At 37.5% G+C, this 19,748-nt stretch overlaps 1 protein-coding gene across 3 annotated transcripts in view; it reads right to left on the reverse strand.

The window, feature by feature from the left end:
* The window catches only part of PTH2R (parathyroid hormone 2 receptor), a 78,743-nt gene that overhangs the window by 4,568 nt on the left and 54,427 nt on the right, over positions 1-19,748 (reverse strand). For all 3 annotated transcript variants that reach the window (XM_074364088.1, XM_074364090.1, XM_074364089.1), the window contains 2 exons: positions 14,067-14,130; positions 485-579 (listed from right to left, as the gene is read on the reverse strand). In XM_074364088.1, coding sequence (XP_074220189.1) covers positions 485-579; positions 14,067-14,130 — 159 coding nt within the window. The remainder of the gene's footprint in view (positions 1-484; positions 580-14,066; positions 14,131-19,748) is intronic.

Raw genomic sequence — 19,748 nt, forward strand, 5'->3', positions numbered from 1 at the left:
TGATTATAAATACTCAATTTGTCCTTTTCTTCAACACAGACTGAATAATAGACCTCTTTTAACCAGTACATTTGAAAGTTTTTAAAAATTAATGTATGAGAGGTGCCAATTTGATGTAAAGACTGGAAAAATACAGCAAATCCATTTTCTTGATTTTTTTCAGTTATGATGTATTAAAGAATATAAAAAAAACTGTCTACCAAGATCATCAGTAAGAGATTTTCTAGGAGGTTACACAATTTATGGTAAAACCCTAATTGCTAAGAACAGATTTAAAAATTTAGGATTTAAGCACATTGGGAAGGTTTATTATTATTTATATTTTCCATATATATACGCTTTTCTGATAACATGGCACAATTAAACCAAACAAAAATACACATTCACAAATTTAATCTCTTAGAGACATTTCAGATCAATTGATATCTGTTCTTTGCTCTAAATACCAAATATTTCCTCTGATGGATGTCTATCCTGGAATTACCTGTATTGTTTTCTTGTATCATGCCCAACTGCATTGGTCTCCCAAATTTTGGTAGCCAGAACTCTAACTGTATTCAGAAACAGAATAAAATTCAGCTGAAAGAGAAGATAATATTACAAAGAATTATTAAGTTAGTCTTCAAGTTATTTTTCAAAATACATAAATTGAACTTCTTTGTATTTAAAGACTGAAATTACCATTCCATAAATGTGAATGAGAAAATCTGGGATAAGTTACAGGAAAGAATACTGATTCTTGATTTGCCCTCATGAAAACACAAAGAGATTTAAAAAATTTGTAACAGCACTAGAGAGTAGAAATACCAGAGGATAATCTGCCAGAATCCACAGAATTTCCAAACCAAAGTTCAGGTGAAGCTCTGGGGCAGACTGGCAGGATAAAGGATAACAGGTATTACATAAATGTAACTGACTGCCCTCTTTGAAATGAATTCCCAGCTTCTGTATCTATTTTAGGGAGAGAAATAATAGAGTTGCTTTGGGGATGCTGTCTCTCATGATGTATGAAAAGTACTGGGTGAAGTATATAAGGATTAAAAAAAAAACAAAAGCCAGGGAAGATGCTGTATAAGAAAAGACCCCATTGTAGGCAATTAAATTGAATTAAAAATGTTATAGGTGTGGGCACCACCAGAGACAATCAACTTTATGGCTTTAAAAAAAAGGAGGGGAAGAGATGAGCCATTTTATGTCCAAGGGCCCCAAGGATCAGTGAAGAGGTCCAAGTGAAGAAGAAGAAAAGATCTCCAGGTCAGGAGTCATAAGGAGGTAGAAGCCTGAACACCTTGGGTCCCTTCATTCAGAGAAATGTCTATGGTCCAGAAAGTGCTAATACTTAGGAATAATGCAAATATGGATGGGTGGGTCTGTGTTAACGCCAGAGCAACAGCTGGAAATCAGGACCCATCAACTCTGCATCCCTGGGGATAACTTGTCTTGCAGAGTCTTCGATCATTTCTGGAATCTGGAGAATTTGGGTTATTGGGTGATTCATGTGCCCTGCTCCCCAGTCTGGCTGATCACCTGCATCAGCCCTTAACCCCCACCACCTTCTTTGCCGTCCTACCACTGTCACCAATTTCACAGCTTCCTACAAGAACTGAGGGCTGGGTCTTGAGCCCCATACCCTAGAGGAAAGACAGAACTGTGCTGTGAACCGGTGGAAGGATGTGTTGAGGCTAATAAGCTGCTATTTATTCAGCACTCTCTAGTTTAAATATTCACGTAAATGTGGGACAGGCATTTTTATTATGCCTCTAAGAATGAAGAAACTCTAGCTCAAAGAAATTAACTGATTTGACCTAGGCTACCCAGGAAGGAAGCTATTATTTCTTTAAATAAACTCTCTGCTCCCTTTCACCACTCTTGTTCTTCTGGGATATCCATTAACCTAATGTTGCTCTTCCTAATGGAGTCAAATAGTTCTCATAGAATCTATTCATTATTTTAAGATCTTAATTCTCTCTTTCCTTCTATCTGTATCATTTCTAGATTTCTATCTTCAAGCTCACTAACTCTCTCTTCCACATTATCTGCTCTATTTTCAGTACTTTCTAATGTGTTCTTCATCTCATTTGTTGAGTTCTTCAGGTCAAGAATTTCTGCTTGGTTCTTTTCTAGAGTTTTAATCTCTTCGGTAAAATTTTCCTTCTGTTCATCAATTTTATTCCTGAGCTTGTTGAATTGCCTTTCTATATTTTCTTGCAGTTCATTGAGTTTCCTCATAACAGCTATTCTGAATTCTCAATTAGGTCGCACTATTTCATGACTTTGAGCTTGGTTTCTGGAGAACTGTCATTTTCTCTTTGTGATACAGTGTTAACATGGTTCTTCATGGAGCTTGATGAGTTGTTCGTCTGCCAGCACATCTGAAGTAGCAAACACCTTTCTTCTTTAGGTAAAGCTTTTTTTTTTTCTTCACTTGATTCCAAGAATTCAACACATTAGTAATTAGAGGCTCTCTTTTGTTTTCCAGTAAGTGGTGCTATAGCACTAGTTTCTGGTCTCTTACCTGCTCTGCCTCTGTTATATTTGAGAATCAGCACTTTTTAACCCTCCACACCTCTGTCAGAAGTGTCACCCGTTGCCCTGGTTGTTGCTGCTTGTGCCTTCAGGATCATTGGAGCCTTGGTGCTACTGGCATCACTACCTGGGACACTGGGATGGTGGGCACCTCCACACGTCCAGGGTCTCCTAGGTCTCAGGCTCCACCCCGGGAGGTTGGGAGGGAGCGAGGGTTGTAGGTGCCTCTGCCACATCCAGGGTTATCAGGTTCACAGGCACCGCCACTGTGGGTAGGGGGAGGCAGGGAAGGGCCATAGTCATAGGCACCTCCATGAATGGACGGACAGGATCACTGGCCCACTGAGACTGCTACTTGGACCCCTGTGGTTGAGGGAACCACTTTGACTGGGAGGCCAGAGTCTTATGTTCTGCCTCCCTTGATGCTACCAGGTTCTCAAAGGCTACTGTGGCTGGGGATCCAGGATCACAGGCACCACCTCTGCCTCTGCTGTTCCCCTGGTTCTGCCTCCTCTGTGTGTTCCATCCCACCCACCTTTAGATGTCCAGATGTGCAGAGCTCTCTGGCACCCCACTGTGCTGGGCAGAGGCTTGTTTGTTGAGTTACGGATGCTTTTACTGGTTGTAGGTTGAAGGGGAAAGTCAAAGAGAGAGTCACATACCACCATGATGCTGACATCTCTCTTAACCACTATCTTATACCTTCTCTTCAGGAGGATATAAATATGCAGAACATGAGAGCTGAGGAGTTTCAATCATCCTCACCCACCTGGTTCAGGTCCGCAGAATCTTCTTCAGCAAGAAGGTGAGACACTACTGCTTGTCTGTTACGTGGGTGCTACTTTCTGAATGGCCAAACTTATTTCACGCTTCATTAATTCCTCTCTCCCTATGACTACAGTCCTGGCAATACAATACAGCTGAGAGTGAAACCAGTGGGAAGTGATGCTGTATAACTACCGTGTGAAGGACAAAGGGCTAGCGGCTGAAGCTGGCAGAGCTGTGGAAGCAATGCGAGCCATGTATTGTCGTTTGCCATTCCCTCTTCCTGGAAAAGGAAGAATTATAAATGGCTTCAGATAGGCCAGCCTTAAGCTCCAACCATATTGAAATGCCCATGACTAGGGACCCTGTACTCAAGTCAGTAGACCACACTACGTAAATACTGCAAACTGCCAGAAACTTGACTAAATAAGATACACACTGATCAGTCAATCAGTTTAAAACCTAAAAGGATACATTTAAGGACAACCAAGTGGATTATGGAAAGAATATAAGAATTAAGAAAAACTAAGATTAATAGAACTTGCTGTCTTAAAATACAGGTAAACAAAATACACAGATGCACACACACACACACACACATATTGATACAGGCAGTAACAGTTGAATGAAACTCCAAATAATTCTAAATAACTTAGGAAGGTATAGAATATGGGTTAATTAGAAACTAAGCTATTGACTACTTACTATTCTAAGTGTTGTAGGTGAATTGACTCAGTCTTCACAACAGCTCCATGAGAGGCATATTGTTGTCCCCATTTTACAGATGAGGAATGACCAACATCTTACATAAACTATACATGATCACACAGCTAGTAAGTGGGAGCTTTAATGAAGCCCATGCGGCCCAGATGCACAGCATGGACTCTTAACCACTGCACCATACTGCCCATAAAACAGAGTTAATGGTAGATTGAGATGGAGAGAAATTTTTTAAAGAGTAGGATGGATTAAGAAAAGACTATAAAGAATCTAAATTATAAACAAGTTTTAAAATCAATATTAGAAACAGCAAACATTAGGTCTAACACAGCAGGAAAATGGATTTAGCAATTTAGAAGACACTTAAAGAAACTTCCTGAATGGAGGGATAAAGGACAAAGACTTATGTGATGAGGGATAGATGCTTATTTAGAGGGCATGAAATTGAGAGTCATCATAAAGAGTATTTCTCTTTCTAAAGAAAAGAAAATGAGAAGTAGAACAAATCAATAAAGATATAAAAGAGAAAACAATTCTGCTCTAAAGAGAGACCTGAGTCTGCAGAAGGAAAAATGACTCTATATACTGGACAAATGGAATGAAAAAAAGCAACTCACATTCTGGTGACATTGTTTTAGTTTTTTTATTTTAAATGAAGAAAAAATTCTAAGAGGAAATCATTCAGAGCGTCCTTGCATATTTCAAGTAATCTTGGAGGGAAAATTTTGCTTAAGGCCATTAATAAGCCAGTAACACATAAGATAAATTTTATGCAAATATGATTTTAAAATAATGCAAATATAAACACTAAATTCTCTCTCAATTAAATCTTTAAAGATTTATTCAAAGTGAACCACAGATGAGTTGAAACAATAAACTCAAAATTTCAGCCTCTCTGGCCCCTCAGGCTGACTCTGAGACTGTTCCTAGAATCGCCTTTGCCTGAATCACTCTCTCCACTCCCTCCACTCTCACTTTTACAAAGTCAGCTCATTCTCAGGTTCCAGGCTGAATGTCACATTTTCTCAAAAGCTGTTCCTGCCACCCCAGCCCCATCATAGTGCTTGTCATGTTTAAGTGTTTGTCCCATCCACTGTGCTTAAGTTGAAAGAGAAACTGGCGTCTATCTCCCCACCAACTCACCCCCATTGCCTCACATAGTGCCTGCAATGTTCTTGATGCTTCATCAGGATTTGTTAACTGAGTGAATGAATGAGTAAGTGAGTTAATAAGATATGCATACTACTTATATTGAAGTAAACCCGCATATCCCACCTCGATGCAGAATCGTCATTTCTAGGTGTCTATCCCAAAAGATGTCAGTAGAAAAAGAAGTCAAGATTTATGTATAAGAAAGTCCCCTGTTTTAAAATGTCTTTAAAGCTATCTCTTTACACTCACAGTTTTCATCTATGCCTGTGGATACATGATGCGGAGGGTTTACTTTCTCCCGTTCCTGATTTTTCCTTCCAGGGGAGACAGCTCAACCAATATGCACTTCTGTTCTCCTTCCTCCCCCTGACTCTCTCCATTCCCTGGAGAAGATGGATTGAAGCATTTGATGAGTAAATGTGGGGAGAATACTGAGTTTCCTCCACTCAGCCCATCCTTCTTTATGCTGGGAGCCTGTGGTGAGCAGACCTTCTCTGCAGCATCTCCAAGGTTAGGAGCCTGACCTCAGCATCCTGTGTCTAGGTGGGCAGATCCTGCTCAATGATGGGGCTCTTCAACAGGCCCATGTGGCAAACCAACCAAAGATTAAACCCTCCAACCCAGACTCCAGCAGCTGTAAGGCTTTTGTTTTGGTTATCTCTTTCCCCCTTTGTTTTACATCCCAACTTGCTTAGAGTCTGAGCATAAAAGAAAGATGCTATATACTAGCTGCCTAGAGACCCTCTGAATACATCACATCCCACCCCATATTTTGGCTTATTTTTCAATATCGTGAACATAAGAAATGATTTGCTTTGTTTATATGTGTATCAATTTTAAATACTGAATATTTCATAGATAATAAACTCCTTAATCTATATCAAACATGATCATTTGATGATGTGTACAGGTATGAAGATAAAATACGTAGTTCACTTCTTATCAGCTGGAATTCAACTTAGAACTTAGGGGTGTACTGCAGAAATTTAATTTCACTCGAAGTTCTGTTTCTAACTGATTTAGAAGAGGAAAGGGATTATGGAATGGAGATCTTTCCTCTGAGGAAAAAGTTAATTTTGTATTTGCAATTCCATCAAAGATTACAGATTAAATTTTATCCACTTGACTTAAAATTCCTCCCTTACCAGGCATCTCTCTCGCCCTCATCTCTTGTTTTTCATGAACAAGCCTCCTTTAATACAACTGGGTGGAAATGAATCGCTGACTCAACAGCAGCTGAGATGCCTATATCCTGTTTTTCCCCTTCTGGTCATATTTTATAAAGTGCACGAGCTGTGATTTTTTTAACTTATCACTTTCAAATTTTTCTTGAAGAAATTGGTTAGAAGCATCATCTTCTTCCATCCACCGGAAATCCCTGAGACATCCTTTGACCGGTACATGCAACAAAACATGTATAAGAAAAAAATTTGAAAACCTGGAGCTCTCCATTTAATGCACTCTAAGCAGCATGCAGTCTCCTCAAGGGTCACTACTTAGTCATTCAGATTGGATCTTTACTCACAGGATGAGCAAGCCCATGACAAACACCCCAAACCACTTGCTAACCACAGAGATTAGTTCTCAGCTTGGGTACACATGGTGCCATAAGCCATGGCAAACACCTGCAAACAAGCAAACATACCAATAGTAAGGAAAGAAGGAAGGAAGGAAGGAAAGAAGGGAGGGAGGGAGGAAGGGAGAAAGGGAGATAGGGAAAGAAAGAAAAAGAAAGAACCACTACTACCCTGTATTTTTCTAAAATCTGTCAACATATATTATGCAAACTATAAGAGCCCACAGTTACATCAGGTGTCTGCAGGGTTATTTAAATATCACAATCTCTGCAATAGTGTTGTCAGATTAGCATCAGGCAAGAGACCTCCGAAACGCTCCCCAGCTTGGACATTTTTTTTGATTCTGTAGGTTATTTCTGAGGAGTTACTGGGAAACAAACTACTTACTGCCTGTAGAAAAACAAGCACATAAATTCTAATGTCTCAGTGAGTGATTGGCCCTGATTTCCAATTTCAGTCTCTTTAAATAAAAGCTTTCAGTTGCTTTGAGGCTGAATCTTGGATTCTCTGTCTCATCATTCCCACTGTATAAACATTGCTTAGTTGTATGTACTATAAAAAAAGTAAGTCTGGAAGAAATTTCTACCCTCCAAGTATAAACAATATATCTTTAAATTAGTAACACATTTACATTTTTATTGAGGACATTCACCTTTTCTTGGTTCCTTAAAAAAATATTTCTTATTGCACATTTACATTTTAGCTCAGCTAGAATGAAGCAACACATCATACAGATAAATACTTTGAGAGTTTGTGGTATCTCCAAAGGAACGGATTTACATGAATGGAATATGTGGGACTGACTCCTATCAAACGAAGAAAAAGCCATGGATTGCTGTCACACTGCTCATGGTCACCAGCTGCTGCAGCACTGATGTCCCTCTCTTGCTTACCTTAGTTTAACATTGTTTATGGTCGTTCCAATTTAAATGCAACTCTTTAATTCCTGCATCTTTCTGTGGAGGCCTGCATCAAGAGCAGCCCTCTCATACAGAAATCTGAGGACCTTCAAAATATCACAATTAACACCAAAGTCAGTCAGAAAGGACTGCACATTTACAAATGAATGGTTAATAGCTTTCTTAAACAGATGTCCACACCTCCAGACTAGTTCATTTAATCCTCATTCCTGATTTTTCCTTCTGGGGAGGCAGCTGAACTGACATGTACTTCTGTTCGCCCCACTCCCACTTACTCTCTCCATCCCTGGAGAAGACGGATTGAAGTATTTGATGAGTAAATGTGGGAAGAATACTGAGTTTCCTCCACTCAGCCCAGCCTTCTTTATGCTGGGAGCTTGCCGGGAGCAGACCTTCTCTAAAACATCTCCGGGGAAGCCTGACCTCAGCATCCTATGCCTGGATACTATCCCCGTAAGACCAACTCCCAGATCTAATCAGATCACTATCCTGCTTAAAATCTTTCAGTGTCTCACCATAAGTTTAAGGAAAAGTCCAACGTCCTTTAGTACAGACTACGAGTCCAATCATTATTCAACTCCTATCCACTTTCCAGTCTGATCTCTTGCGTTTTCCACAGAACACATGGCCTGCCCATTTATACTTTTAAAGTGCCTGATCACATGAAACACAGCTAGCCTCCCACAACCATGTGGACACTCACTGATTATTCAGGCCTTTTGCAGTAATTTCCAATTTCATTGTCAAAGGAATGTGTCTAGTTCAGCGTTTTCCAAATGGCTTAGGGTGCACCACCACCACGATTTTACCATATCAGTATGATTCACCTACCATTATTTACTTAATACTCTCCTTCAAACAATCCACCTTTATTAAATTATTAAAAATTAAATATCCTATCACTACCATAAATGGAAAACCAGTAGAAGCTGCTATAGAAATAAGAAGCAACTGTAAAAATAAGTACAATGGAAACAAGCCATATGAAATTTTATCTAGACTGGGTTGCCTGCCCTCCATCCCCATCCCCCAAAGAAACACACCACACATTTTAGACTGGTGTTGAAGACCAGTACCAAAATGAGACCTTCTCCTTGATGTATTCAGAAGGGTTGGAAGGGGACCAATATTCTCAATATATGACTAAATGTTACTAAGTAACCTTGTATGCACTGCCTAAATCAGTCTTCTCATACAGCGGTATATGTGCTCTCACCGTGGCAAAGGCTGCCCTAACTTAAATTTAATTACCACAGACAGGGAAAACTGTGGTTTCTGAAACCACACTGCCTAAATCTGACTCCGGCTTCAGCATTTGCTAAATGTATAAACCTGAGCAAGTTAGATACATAACTTCTCTTGGACTCAAACTGAGAATACTGAAAATACCAATTTCAAAGTTGTTTGAGAGTTAATGAAGAAAAGGTTTTGAGATAAAACCTAAAGCAAAAAAAAAAAAAAAAAGCCCTCAAAAATATTTATTCATCAAATGATAAGTAGAAAGTAAGATATTTATTTCTGTCATGGGACAAAAGAAAAGACTTTCTGGTAAAAAATGAAATTGAGGGGGAGGGTATAGCTCTGTGGTGGAGTATGTGTTTAGCATGCACAAGGTGCTGGGTTCAATCCCCAGTACTTCTATTTGAAAAAATAATAAATATAAATAAATAAACCTAATTACCTTCCCCTGCCCCAAAAAATAAATTTAAAATTTTTCCTTTTCAAATGAAATTGAGCAGGGACTAGAAAGACCATCTGATCACACATCAGTGGATGATGAATGAAGGATGGATGAATGGATGGAGCAGGCTAAGACAGGATGAAGGAAACAGGTAAAGACAATCCCTAATCTGTAAATTTAAGATCTCAGATTTATGCTAGTACCAAACCTCTCTCCATCCCATGTTATTGGCATCTTCAAGGACATCTTCTAAGTGCTCATGAGCAAGTCTGCTCAATTGAACAATCTGTATTTTTATGTCTGTGGTTTTATTTCTCTTCAGCTATTACAGTCTCTCTCGGTTGACACCAGTGCAAATGTGGGCCCTTGAGGGGCAGTGCTCTACTTGGTCGGGATTTATCACATCTGCCAGCTTCACCTTTACCACTTCTATTAAATGCTGCCCTGCCTGCTGCTTTTCCTGCTCTGCGGGCCAAGCACACTGTTCCCTCTAATGATGCTCTAGAAGGCCCAGGACCAAACGATGCTTTATGCTCTGTTGTCAGTTAGGAAACATCCCTCTCGTATTTTAATACTATATAGAAAAATTTTTAAATCATTGTCAAATCAACATCAAAGTGTTGCAGGTGAATAATTAATTGTTATATTTGGAGATATCTGTTTTCAGAACAAAAATTAATGTTTTCTAATCACTCTAGTTCCCTTAAATATAGTTTTATCACACACAAACAAAACACAGAAAACAACAGTGCTACAATTTTGGAATTCTATGATTCCAAAATCAAATGGTTCCTTCCAAATTTGCCCTGAAGTCTGTGATTATCTCTAAAATTCAATTCTGTTGATGTGACTTCTTCAAGCTAGAACCTATGAATGTTCATCCATACTAAATGCAGTGCAGGACTAGAAAACAAACCTTTTATCCTAAAGTTAATATACAAAAAAACTATAAATGTCATCATAAAAATGGAAAGATTATTTTCCCATAACTTCAAGAAACAATTTTGACATGATCTGAATGCAAATGAAAAGAACACAGTCAAAAATGCAGGTTATAGTCTTTGTTTTGTTGCCCTGGCTATGTGGCCTTTATCAGTGTGGGCTTTAGTTTCCTTGTCTAGAAAATAAAAAGGTTGCACGAAATGGACTAAAAATTTTTATAATTATACTTGCTTTATGCTCTCATTTCACTTTCTCCCTCTTAGCAATCCCCAGAATATTTACTTTATATACATGTTTTATTTTTACAGCAAGGGTTTGTTGAGTGGACACTATGTGCCAGGAAAATTGGTAGGCACTAGAATATGGAAATTTAGGGGAAATATGGCTCTTATTCACATACACCTGGCAGTTTAGTGGGCAAGATGGACATTCAACAATCAGAAACATTATACTTTATGATGATCGTGAGAAGGAAGAAAAGTCACTGTGCTCTGTGGGTTACAATAGGTGACCTAATTTAGATAGGGGGCATCAAGGAAGCCACCACGAAGTGACATGTAGAGTGAGAGGTAGAAGTGGAAGGACCTAGAGATTGTCATCCTAAGGGAAGAAAGACAGAGAAAGACAAACCTCATATGTTATCGCTTTTATGTGGAATCTAAGAAAATGACACAAATGACCTTATTTACAAAATAGAAACAGATTCACAGGCATAGAAAACAAACTTATGGTTACCAAAGGGGAAAGGCAAGGGGAAGGATAGATTAGGAGTTGGAATTAGCAGATACAAACTACTATATACAAAATAGGTAAACAACAAGGTCCTACTGTATAGCACAGGGAACTATATTCAATAACTTGTAATAACCTGTAATGAAAAAGAATCTGGAAAAGAATATATATGTGTGTATAACTGACTAACTATGTTGTACACCAGAAACTAACATAATATTGTAAATCAAGTATACTTCAATAAAAATACAATAATAAAAATAAATAAATAAAATAACATTTGAGAATGGGGAAAAAAATGAAGAGTAGAAATGGATGGACCTAGAGATTATTTTATTAAGTGAAGTAAGTTAGACAGGAAAAGGCAAATATCATATTGTATCACTTATATGTGGAATCTAAAAAAAAACACTACAAATAAACTTATTTATAAAACAGAAATAGACTCACAGACATAGAAAACAAACTATGATTAACAAAGGGGAAGGAGTGGATAAATTAGGAGTTTTGGATTAGCAGATAAACACTACTATATATAAAACAGATAAACAACAAGGACCTACTGTATAGCACAGAGAACTATATTCAATATCTTGTAATTACCTGTAATGAAAAGGAATCTGAAAAAATATATATATATATGTATGTATAACTGAATCACTTTGCTGTACACCTGAAACTAACACAACATTGTATATCAACCATATTTCAACTAAACAATTTTTTTTCAATAATGAGTAGAAGGCAGCATATCCTAGCCTTCCCGGGGTCTAGTGGAAAATGAAGAACAGTCCTGAGAGGGGCGGACATGGACAAGTTCAAGGAACTGAAAGGGAAACAATGAGGCTAAGGCATGGCATATAAAGGGATGTGGGCATGAGTGACTGTCTCCTCTGGACTACCAGGGATGTTGGCTTTTACTGTAAGTGCCGGGAGCTCATTAGGAAGGAACGCTAACTCTGAAGTTAGAATTCCAGCTCCACCACTTCCTAGCTGAGTGACCTTGGGCAGTTTCCTCATTTCGAGTTATCTGGAGGATTTAATAAATCAATGTAAATAAAGTGTTTATAACAGTGCCCAGTCGTAGTAGGCACTTTGCTGTGTATGTCGTCAGTATTAATTTCATTCTTCCTGGCTTCAGGACACAGTACAGCTCAGAGGAAGGAGCACCACGCCCAGAGCGCTTGAAACTGGGGTTCCGGTGCCCCTCTTCCCATGCAGGCTGGTTCTACGATAAAATGAGGAAACTTTCATAGGAACGGGGATGATCCTGAATTGTAACAAAGAAACAAAAAGGTAACTTTAAGTGAACAGAAAGGTGCTCTTGAATCTTTTCTTTGCTTTTTGAGGTTAAATGGATGTTGTAATATTGGAAAAATACTTAAGAAGTCTTGCTTTGCAGCGCTCCTAATCTTAGTTCTAAAAAATGAAAATGGCATCCCACCTAAGTTTCCCTCAGTTTATTGAACCATCATTTCTGGCTCTTCACCAATGGAGACTCTTGCAGAACCTCTACAATCACATAACTCTACTGTTACTAACTCTAATTTAATGTTCTTAAATTTGCATACATTTTTATAATATTTGAGTATCTTTTATTTATTAATTCCGGTACAAGGCACTAAAGACACAAAAAGTAGTAATATGTGGGTTATCCTTTTTAAAAGATGGTGGTAAGAGATGCATAAGCAAACATAATAGAGGAGGAACAAAGAGAAAGGAAAATTAAAGGCTTGGAAATGTAGAAAAGGATAGAGAATCAGTGGATAAAAGGGAAATCAGAGTAGCAAACATCAGTTAATTTATAAAGCTAATTTTCATCTTTAAGTTGATTGATATTCTCTCAGGGAGACAGTTTATCACCAGGTTTGATGGAATGATCTCTCACTAGATTAATACAGCAGCCCTTCATCAAAATTAAAATGGTAAGAGTTTCTACAGTGAAGTCATTCATTTAACCACAATCCATTTTGGGGCTTCTCCTAAGAGAGTCCGGTCTAATTTGGTAACAGGCTGTTTTAGCAAGGGTACAAACTGGCTTCTCTAAAAATGCCTGTATTTTATTTTCCCCTCTAAACATTTACATCAGTGAGCTTCTGGAATGAAGGCTCCTTTCTGATCTCTTCCATTTTGCTTTCTGCATTTTTCCTATGAGGTAAATAAGCTGTCATCTGACTGTTTAGATGGAGCCTCAACACAACCTCAACCACGTCGGAGCTGTCCTCCTGGATCCGGCATGCCAACCTGCTGACACACTGGGTGACACTTTGTCCGAAAGAAACCAAATGAGAAAAGTAAGAAACTGGAGGACAAACAAAGACAAATGAACAAACCTGGTTAAAAATCAGGCAGCTGAATTATTTTCATATGATGTAACACTTAATATTGGGACATCAGTCCTTTTTTGTAAGATGTTTGTAATCTTGTGTTAATACATGGAAACCAGGAAAACATAAGTGGTATAATTTCTTCATCAAACTATAGAGAAGCTAATGTCATAAAGTCTTCAAGGAAGGTCAAGAGTAAACATTTTGGTGAGTTTTGTTAGATACATGGCCTGTCATGCAACAAGCAGAATGAGTTTGGACTCAGTAACGAAAGTACGCCAAATAAAAGCTTTAGGCAGTGCTGTATAATAAATCAGACTATCATTTTTCTCTCTCAGTAACTCCTCAGTTCTCCTGGTATTCCATCTTTGTCTCCTCCTCCTGATCTACTATCTGGTAATCAGAATATTATAAAACAATGGCTGAAAAGGGGAACGAGTTTCAGGACCTCCAAACTGCTTGAACCTGTAAACATTCAAAGACATTTTGAAGTCCCAGTATTGCCTCCACACGCTATCTGATTAAAGGGAAGGTATGTGCTTTCTTAAAGGGTCTTAGAGTCAGCCACAAATAAGGGTCTCCCAACAGCTACTGCTGTAATGTGAGCATTCCTAAACCTTTGTAGAACAAAGTGACAAGTATACTTTCTCTGGGCTTTAGCAGCAATTTAATTATGCATCCTTTTTTCTTTTTCTAAAAAAACTATACAGGCTTTTAAACTTACCCCGATAGCTGCTAAGATTGGGGCTTGATAAATCCACTTGTCTCCAGCACTAAGTTCCCAGCATCTGAGACATAAAAAAGAACTTTCATGAATAAATTGGCAAAGCAAATAAGCAAAGAGAATTAAGCATTTTAAGTTTTACCAAAAACTCCAGATCCAGACTTTTGATTACAAAACAAGTAGACAAAAAAAAAAAAAAAAGAAAGAAAAATTTTAAAACACTCAAACCAGTGGAAAAAAAAAAAGATTTATTAGCTAGCTACTTCCCCAGGATAAGTAGAATATTATAAATAGTGGTACATTATTTTCACAGTAACTAGTCAAAACTGTTTCCAAGGCAACAAAGAAACTAATCTTCTAAATGTGGTGCCATTGATACTTTATTTTTGTTATCACTGGAATGAGCCGTAACAATTAAAACTTGTTGATAAAGTCCTTTTACGTTCAGAAGTTACAGCAACTCTATTTTATAACTCCTTTGACTACAGAACATTGAAATAATGCATTCTTATCCATAGAAATGCAATAAAAACCTAACAATAATGAAAACGATTTTTGTTGATAAGAGTATAAAAGAAAATTGAATGCAGATGATTTTTGTCTATAGAAATAAAAAGTAGCTGTGTTCAGTGGACTGTAATTGACTAGTGCCCTGTAAATACTAACTAGTTTTTCTACTTATTTGTAAATTTATTTCAGTGTACGTTTTGCTAAATATAAACATGTGATACTTTTATTTCTCCTTTGAACCAGTTATGCCATCTTACTGGTTTCCTCATCAATCAGTGAGTTAAAAAATCTTTGACAGATGCTCACTTTATATGTGCAGAAGATCTTATTTTATCTTCAATTTTAAAAAGTTAGTTTTTAACAGTACTTAATAAATTAACACTATATAATTTACCTACTTGTTATATTTATTTCTTGCTTCCCACCCACCTCAACTAAAATTTAACTTTATATGGGCAGGGATCATTCTTGTTCTTGTTTTCTGTTGAATTATAAGTGCCTAAAACAGTACATAGCAAGTAGGTAACATTTACTGAATTTAATTCGAAGTTAAGTCCAACTCAACCTCACCCAATTTTGGTTTGTAGTCAAGGCCTTACACTAGAATAAAATGGAACAGAGTTGAGAAAACTAGTTCCACTTATAACTTTAATGTAGCACTTTAAACAATATTTTTTAATAAAGATACATAAATTAAAAAAAAAAACTTTACCTTCTTTCTCCTTATACAAAACCTAGCATTGATTGTGGCAACAGTAAATGAAATCTTATAAATAAATAAATTTTAGGGACATCATGATAATCTTTTAAATTCTAGATGATAAACATATTAAGAAGTTATCTTTAAATTAATTAACAAGTTATGGATAATTAAAAGCTATTTCTGCAATAATGCAAATGATTCTTCTCAATAGGAATATAAAAGAAACTTGAATGCAAATTATTTCTGTCCATAGAAATAAAAGGTTGTGTTCATTATACTGTACACCAGAGACTGACACATTGTAATTGACAATACTTCAATTAAAAAAAAAGTAGCTATGTTCAGTGGAATGTAATTGACTAGTGCCCCCAAATACTGGGCAATATCGGATAAGTACTGTCAATTCCTCAAACATGTGCATATAATAGCTACATATTTTTAAATTTTAGTTTTTTATAGGCAATACATTCTTGCTTCAAAAGTCAAATGATATAAAAAGACAGACATTGAGACATCTCAGTCCTCTCCATGTTCCTGTCTACCTCAACCTCCGCCTCTCTCCTTACAGATAACGTCTTTTATTACTTTATTATTTATTCTTCCAGCATTTCCTTATAGATGTACAAATACACATATTATAATCTTATTTTCCCTTATCTTACAAAAAAATTCAAGGTACACTGTTCTGCAACTTGTTCTTTCCTTTTAACAGTATTTTTTTTTAAATTTCTTTCTATATTGGTACCAAGAGAGCTCAGTAGCACAGCATTTCACTGGGAGGAGGTACCACAGTTAGATCAACCAGACCCCTAGACCAGTGTCATCCTGGTCCAGCCACACTGAAATCTGCAAAGTCAATGGGCTTGGAGTCTGAATAAGAATGGAAATCAAACACTGAGACATTTTACACTTGAACATCATTGCATATTTCCTAACATTATTTGTATGCATCTATTTTTCACATTGTTCAGCCAGATGAAAAAAGATAAAAGACAGTGATACTGAGTTGTGCAGAACATCTACCACACTACCCTAAAAAGGCTTCCTACTTTAAGTGGCATATATTGTATGAATATAAATTGAACACTGATTCACTAGCCACAAAACTCTTGGATTTCATAAATTTTCTTTTCAGTTTCGACATTTGGCAATATCTTTATAATCTTCTTTCTTTGCCTCAATGACATTTCATCATGGTGTCACTGGAATTCAATTACACAATTCTAGCTCTACCAAATACTTGTATTTTGAAGTAGGTCAAAACCAGCTACCTTTAAAAACAGGAAAAAACTTGACTTTTGAGTTTTCAATGTCGAAGTTTCAAATTTGCCCTTTGATAGATTTTACAGTTTTTTCAAGGTAATGCTATTAATCCCTGTTTTTCATTAATTCTTCAGTGTCCCAACTCACAGAGTATTTGTAAACATGGCCCAGAAACTACCCTCTGTTCAGATTTTTTAAATAAATTTTAATACTCCAGGAAATACAGGAATAAATGTTAGTAAAAACGCAGTTCTGAATAGTGGAACACGAGACACAGAAGTCTGACTAAAAAGTAGGACTTCATGCAGCCAGGACTGGAAACAGGAAACGCATTTTTCCACCAGAGGGATCCAGGGCATTGTGTTGACTGCATATTGCGTTGTCTCCACAGCTCACACTCTTAGAGTACAGGAAGTCCCCTGAGGGCCAACATATTTCCTAAGAATGGCAGAGTGTATCTTTTCTTGTTCTTTTCCATTGCAAGCCCCAACCTTCCTGCTGGCATCTCTTATCTCCTTTGAAAGAGCAGGGAGAAGGTAATAAGGTATCTTGTAAAGTGTTTTTGGAAGTACGAAAAAGAGAAACAAAAATAGTTTTTAAGTCATTTGTCCAATCTAAACTACTCAGTCAAATAACACTTTGACAGAATTTTAGAACTGGAAGAGACTTATTTTGTATATTCAGTAGAGTTTAGAGCACTTCTAAAACTGGGTCTGATCTGCTTATCTCTAAATGTCCAAGATGTCTAGCTTTGAAAGACTGGATCAAAAAAAGATAAATCTCAAAAGTAAGAGACATGAATAGAAGTCCCATCTGTCCTTTGGAGATGCTCTGCGTCTGCTCTCTCCACCTGAACTTTGTGACCTGGCACTATACATAGGTCAGATCACACTCAAGAAAATTAAATAATATTTAATTTTTTACATTAATTCATCTGTTTTAGAGCAATATTTAGTATTAGTTGTATTTTTCAAAATATCATGTACCTAATGGATTCTTTCTCAAAAGTAATAAACTTTTATTTACTTCTGTATTTATTTTTTCAGCAAAGAGACATGATTATTTAGTTTATGACTTTTAAGAAAAATGCAAAATAACTAAGAAAACTAATCATCTAATTCCATATAAAATGGGCTATGAATACATTTTCTTTCTTTCCATGCTCAAGGCCTCAAACAGCTGTTGAATGGATGAATGAGTCATAATTGCTCCAGGCTAGCTGTAGGCTTGGAAGATGTAAACTGATATCTCTGGGTCTCATTCTATTCAACTCTAAAAAGTGGGGATTGAATCAAAAAATGCCTTTGGTTCTACCTTCTCTAAAATTCCAAATCAAAGAGATACGGTTACGTATCTCAGGGTTAAATTATTCTGCATTACTTAGTACCTCTTTCTGACTCAACCCCTCCCACCCTCCTTCAAGAGATCAAATAGCAGGGCTGCAAGTTTTCTTTGAAATTTCCCGTATCTCTGTGAAAATATAACAACAATGATAATAACGTAGCTGACATTAACCCTCGATTGTCAACAAATCCAAGTAGCATGAAGAGAAAAAGGTAAGTAAAAATGAAACTAAGCAGGACCCTGCGTGGCCCTGCTGGATACAAGACCTGTGTCTCTGCTTCTTGTTTGTAGGAAAAAAGCTTTAGTCTCCTAGGGCTACCCCAAGTTCCAGAGAGCAGACTCAAACAGTTAATGATTAGAGAAATGAGAAAATGCAGAAACAAAGGAAAAGCAATCAAGCAAGAAAAGTAACAACAGCTTGAACAACAGAGTCACAGGAAGGGACAGAGATAACAATCTGACTCATACTTCTGAGTTGTTCTGCAGAAACTAAGACCCCTCCCCCACCCAGTTGGAGACCTCAGACTGGCTGGAACCAGAAGACTGATGATGAAGATTCCTGAAACATCACCTGTTACCTCACCACCAGCCAATCAGAAGAATGTCCACGAGCTGACCTTGCACCCTGCCACCCGCATCCCTAATGTTGCCTTTAAAAACCCTGCCCAAAAGCCATCAGGTCTTCTAGGCATTAGGTACCCATTCTCTTTGCTTTGCACCCTGCAAATAACACTGTATTTCCCTTCATCACAACCCAGTGTCAGCAGATTGGCTTTGCTGCACATCCAATGAGTGAACCTAAGTTCAGTTCAGTGATGAAAATGCAAAGCCAGTTAAGTTCTAGAACTGAGAGAAAGCTGATGAGTGGGGAGTTCTGGCACCAGTAGTGGGAGGGTCTCCCTGGAAGATAATGATCTGTAGACTTCAGATTTGGGGGAACAGTGGCAGGTTTCTTGTAGAATTCGGGTGCTCATGTAGTGTGGCATTTTTTTCACCACATAGCAGACAAAATGATTTCTGAAGAAAGTACCCAATAACTCAAAACAAACACATGGGCTCAACTAAAGAAAGGAGCCAACAAAAAGGAATTGCTGTCATGAAATGTACACAACCTGTGGATATTAGTTTGTACTCTGTTAACATAAAAGAACGCGCAGCATTACTACATCTGTAAGTTAAAGCTGTCTCTCTTTAAATTGCTTCTCCATGTGCTTGCTGTAAGTGCAGTAGCCTGCTCAGGTTGCCATAATGATATACTGTAGACTGGGGGCTTGAACAACAGACATTTATCTTCTCACCGTCTGGAAGCTAAAGTCTGAGATGCAAATGCAAGGCACTGCCTGAAATAAGGCAGAGAAAGGCAAATACTGTATGATACTACTTGTATGTGGAATCTAAAAAATACAACAAACTAATGACTATAACAAACAAGGAACAGACTCGCAGGTACAGAGAACAAACTAGTAGGTACCAGTGGGGGTGAGGAGGGGCAACATGGGGTGGGGGAGTGGGAGGTACAAACGACTGGGTGTAAGACAGGCTACTAGGATGTATTATTGTACAACATGGGGAATATAGCCAATATTTTGTAATAACTTTAAATGGAGTGTAACCTTTAAAAATTGTATAAAAAATTTAAAATTTCTTGAAAAAGAAGATACATGAATGACCAATTTTAAAAAAGGAAATGCAAAGCACTGTCATTGTGCTGTGTGCTGAGACCCTCACTCTGTGTGCGCACTGAGAGAGGGAGCTCTCTCGTGTCTCTTCGTATGAAAACACTAATCCCATCATATAAAAGCCCCACCCTTAGGACCTCATTTAACCTTAATTAGCTCCTTCAAGGCCCTATCTCCACATAT

Source organism: Camelus bactrianus, chromosome 5 (assembly GCF_048773025.1).
Source record: "Camelus bactrianus isolate YW-2024 breed Bactrian camel chromosome 5, ASM4877302v1, whole genome shotgun sequence".
Classification (NCBI taxonomy): Eukaryota; Metazoa; Chordata; class Mammalia; order Artiodactyla; family Camelidae; genus Camelus; species Camelus bactrianus.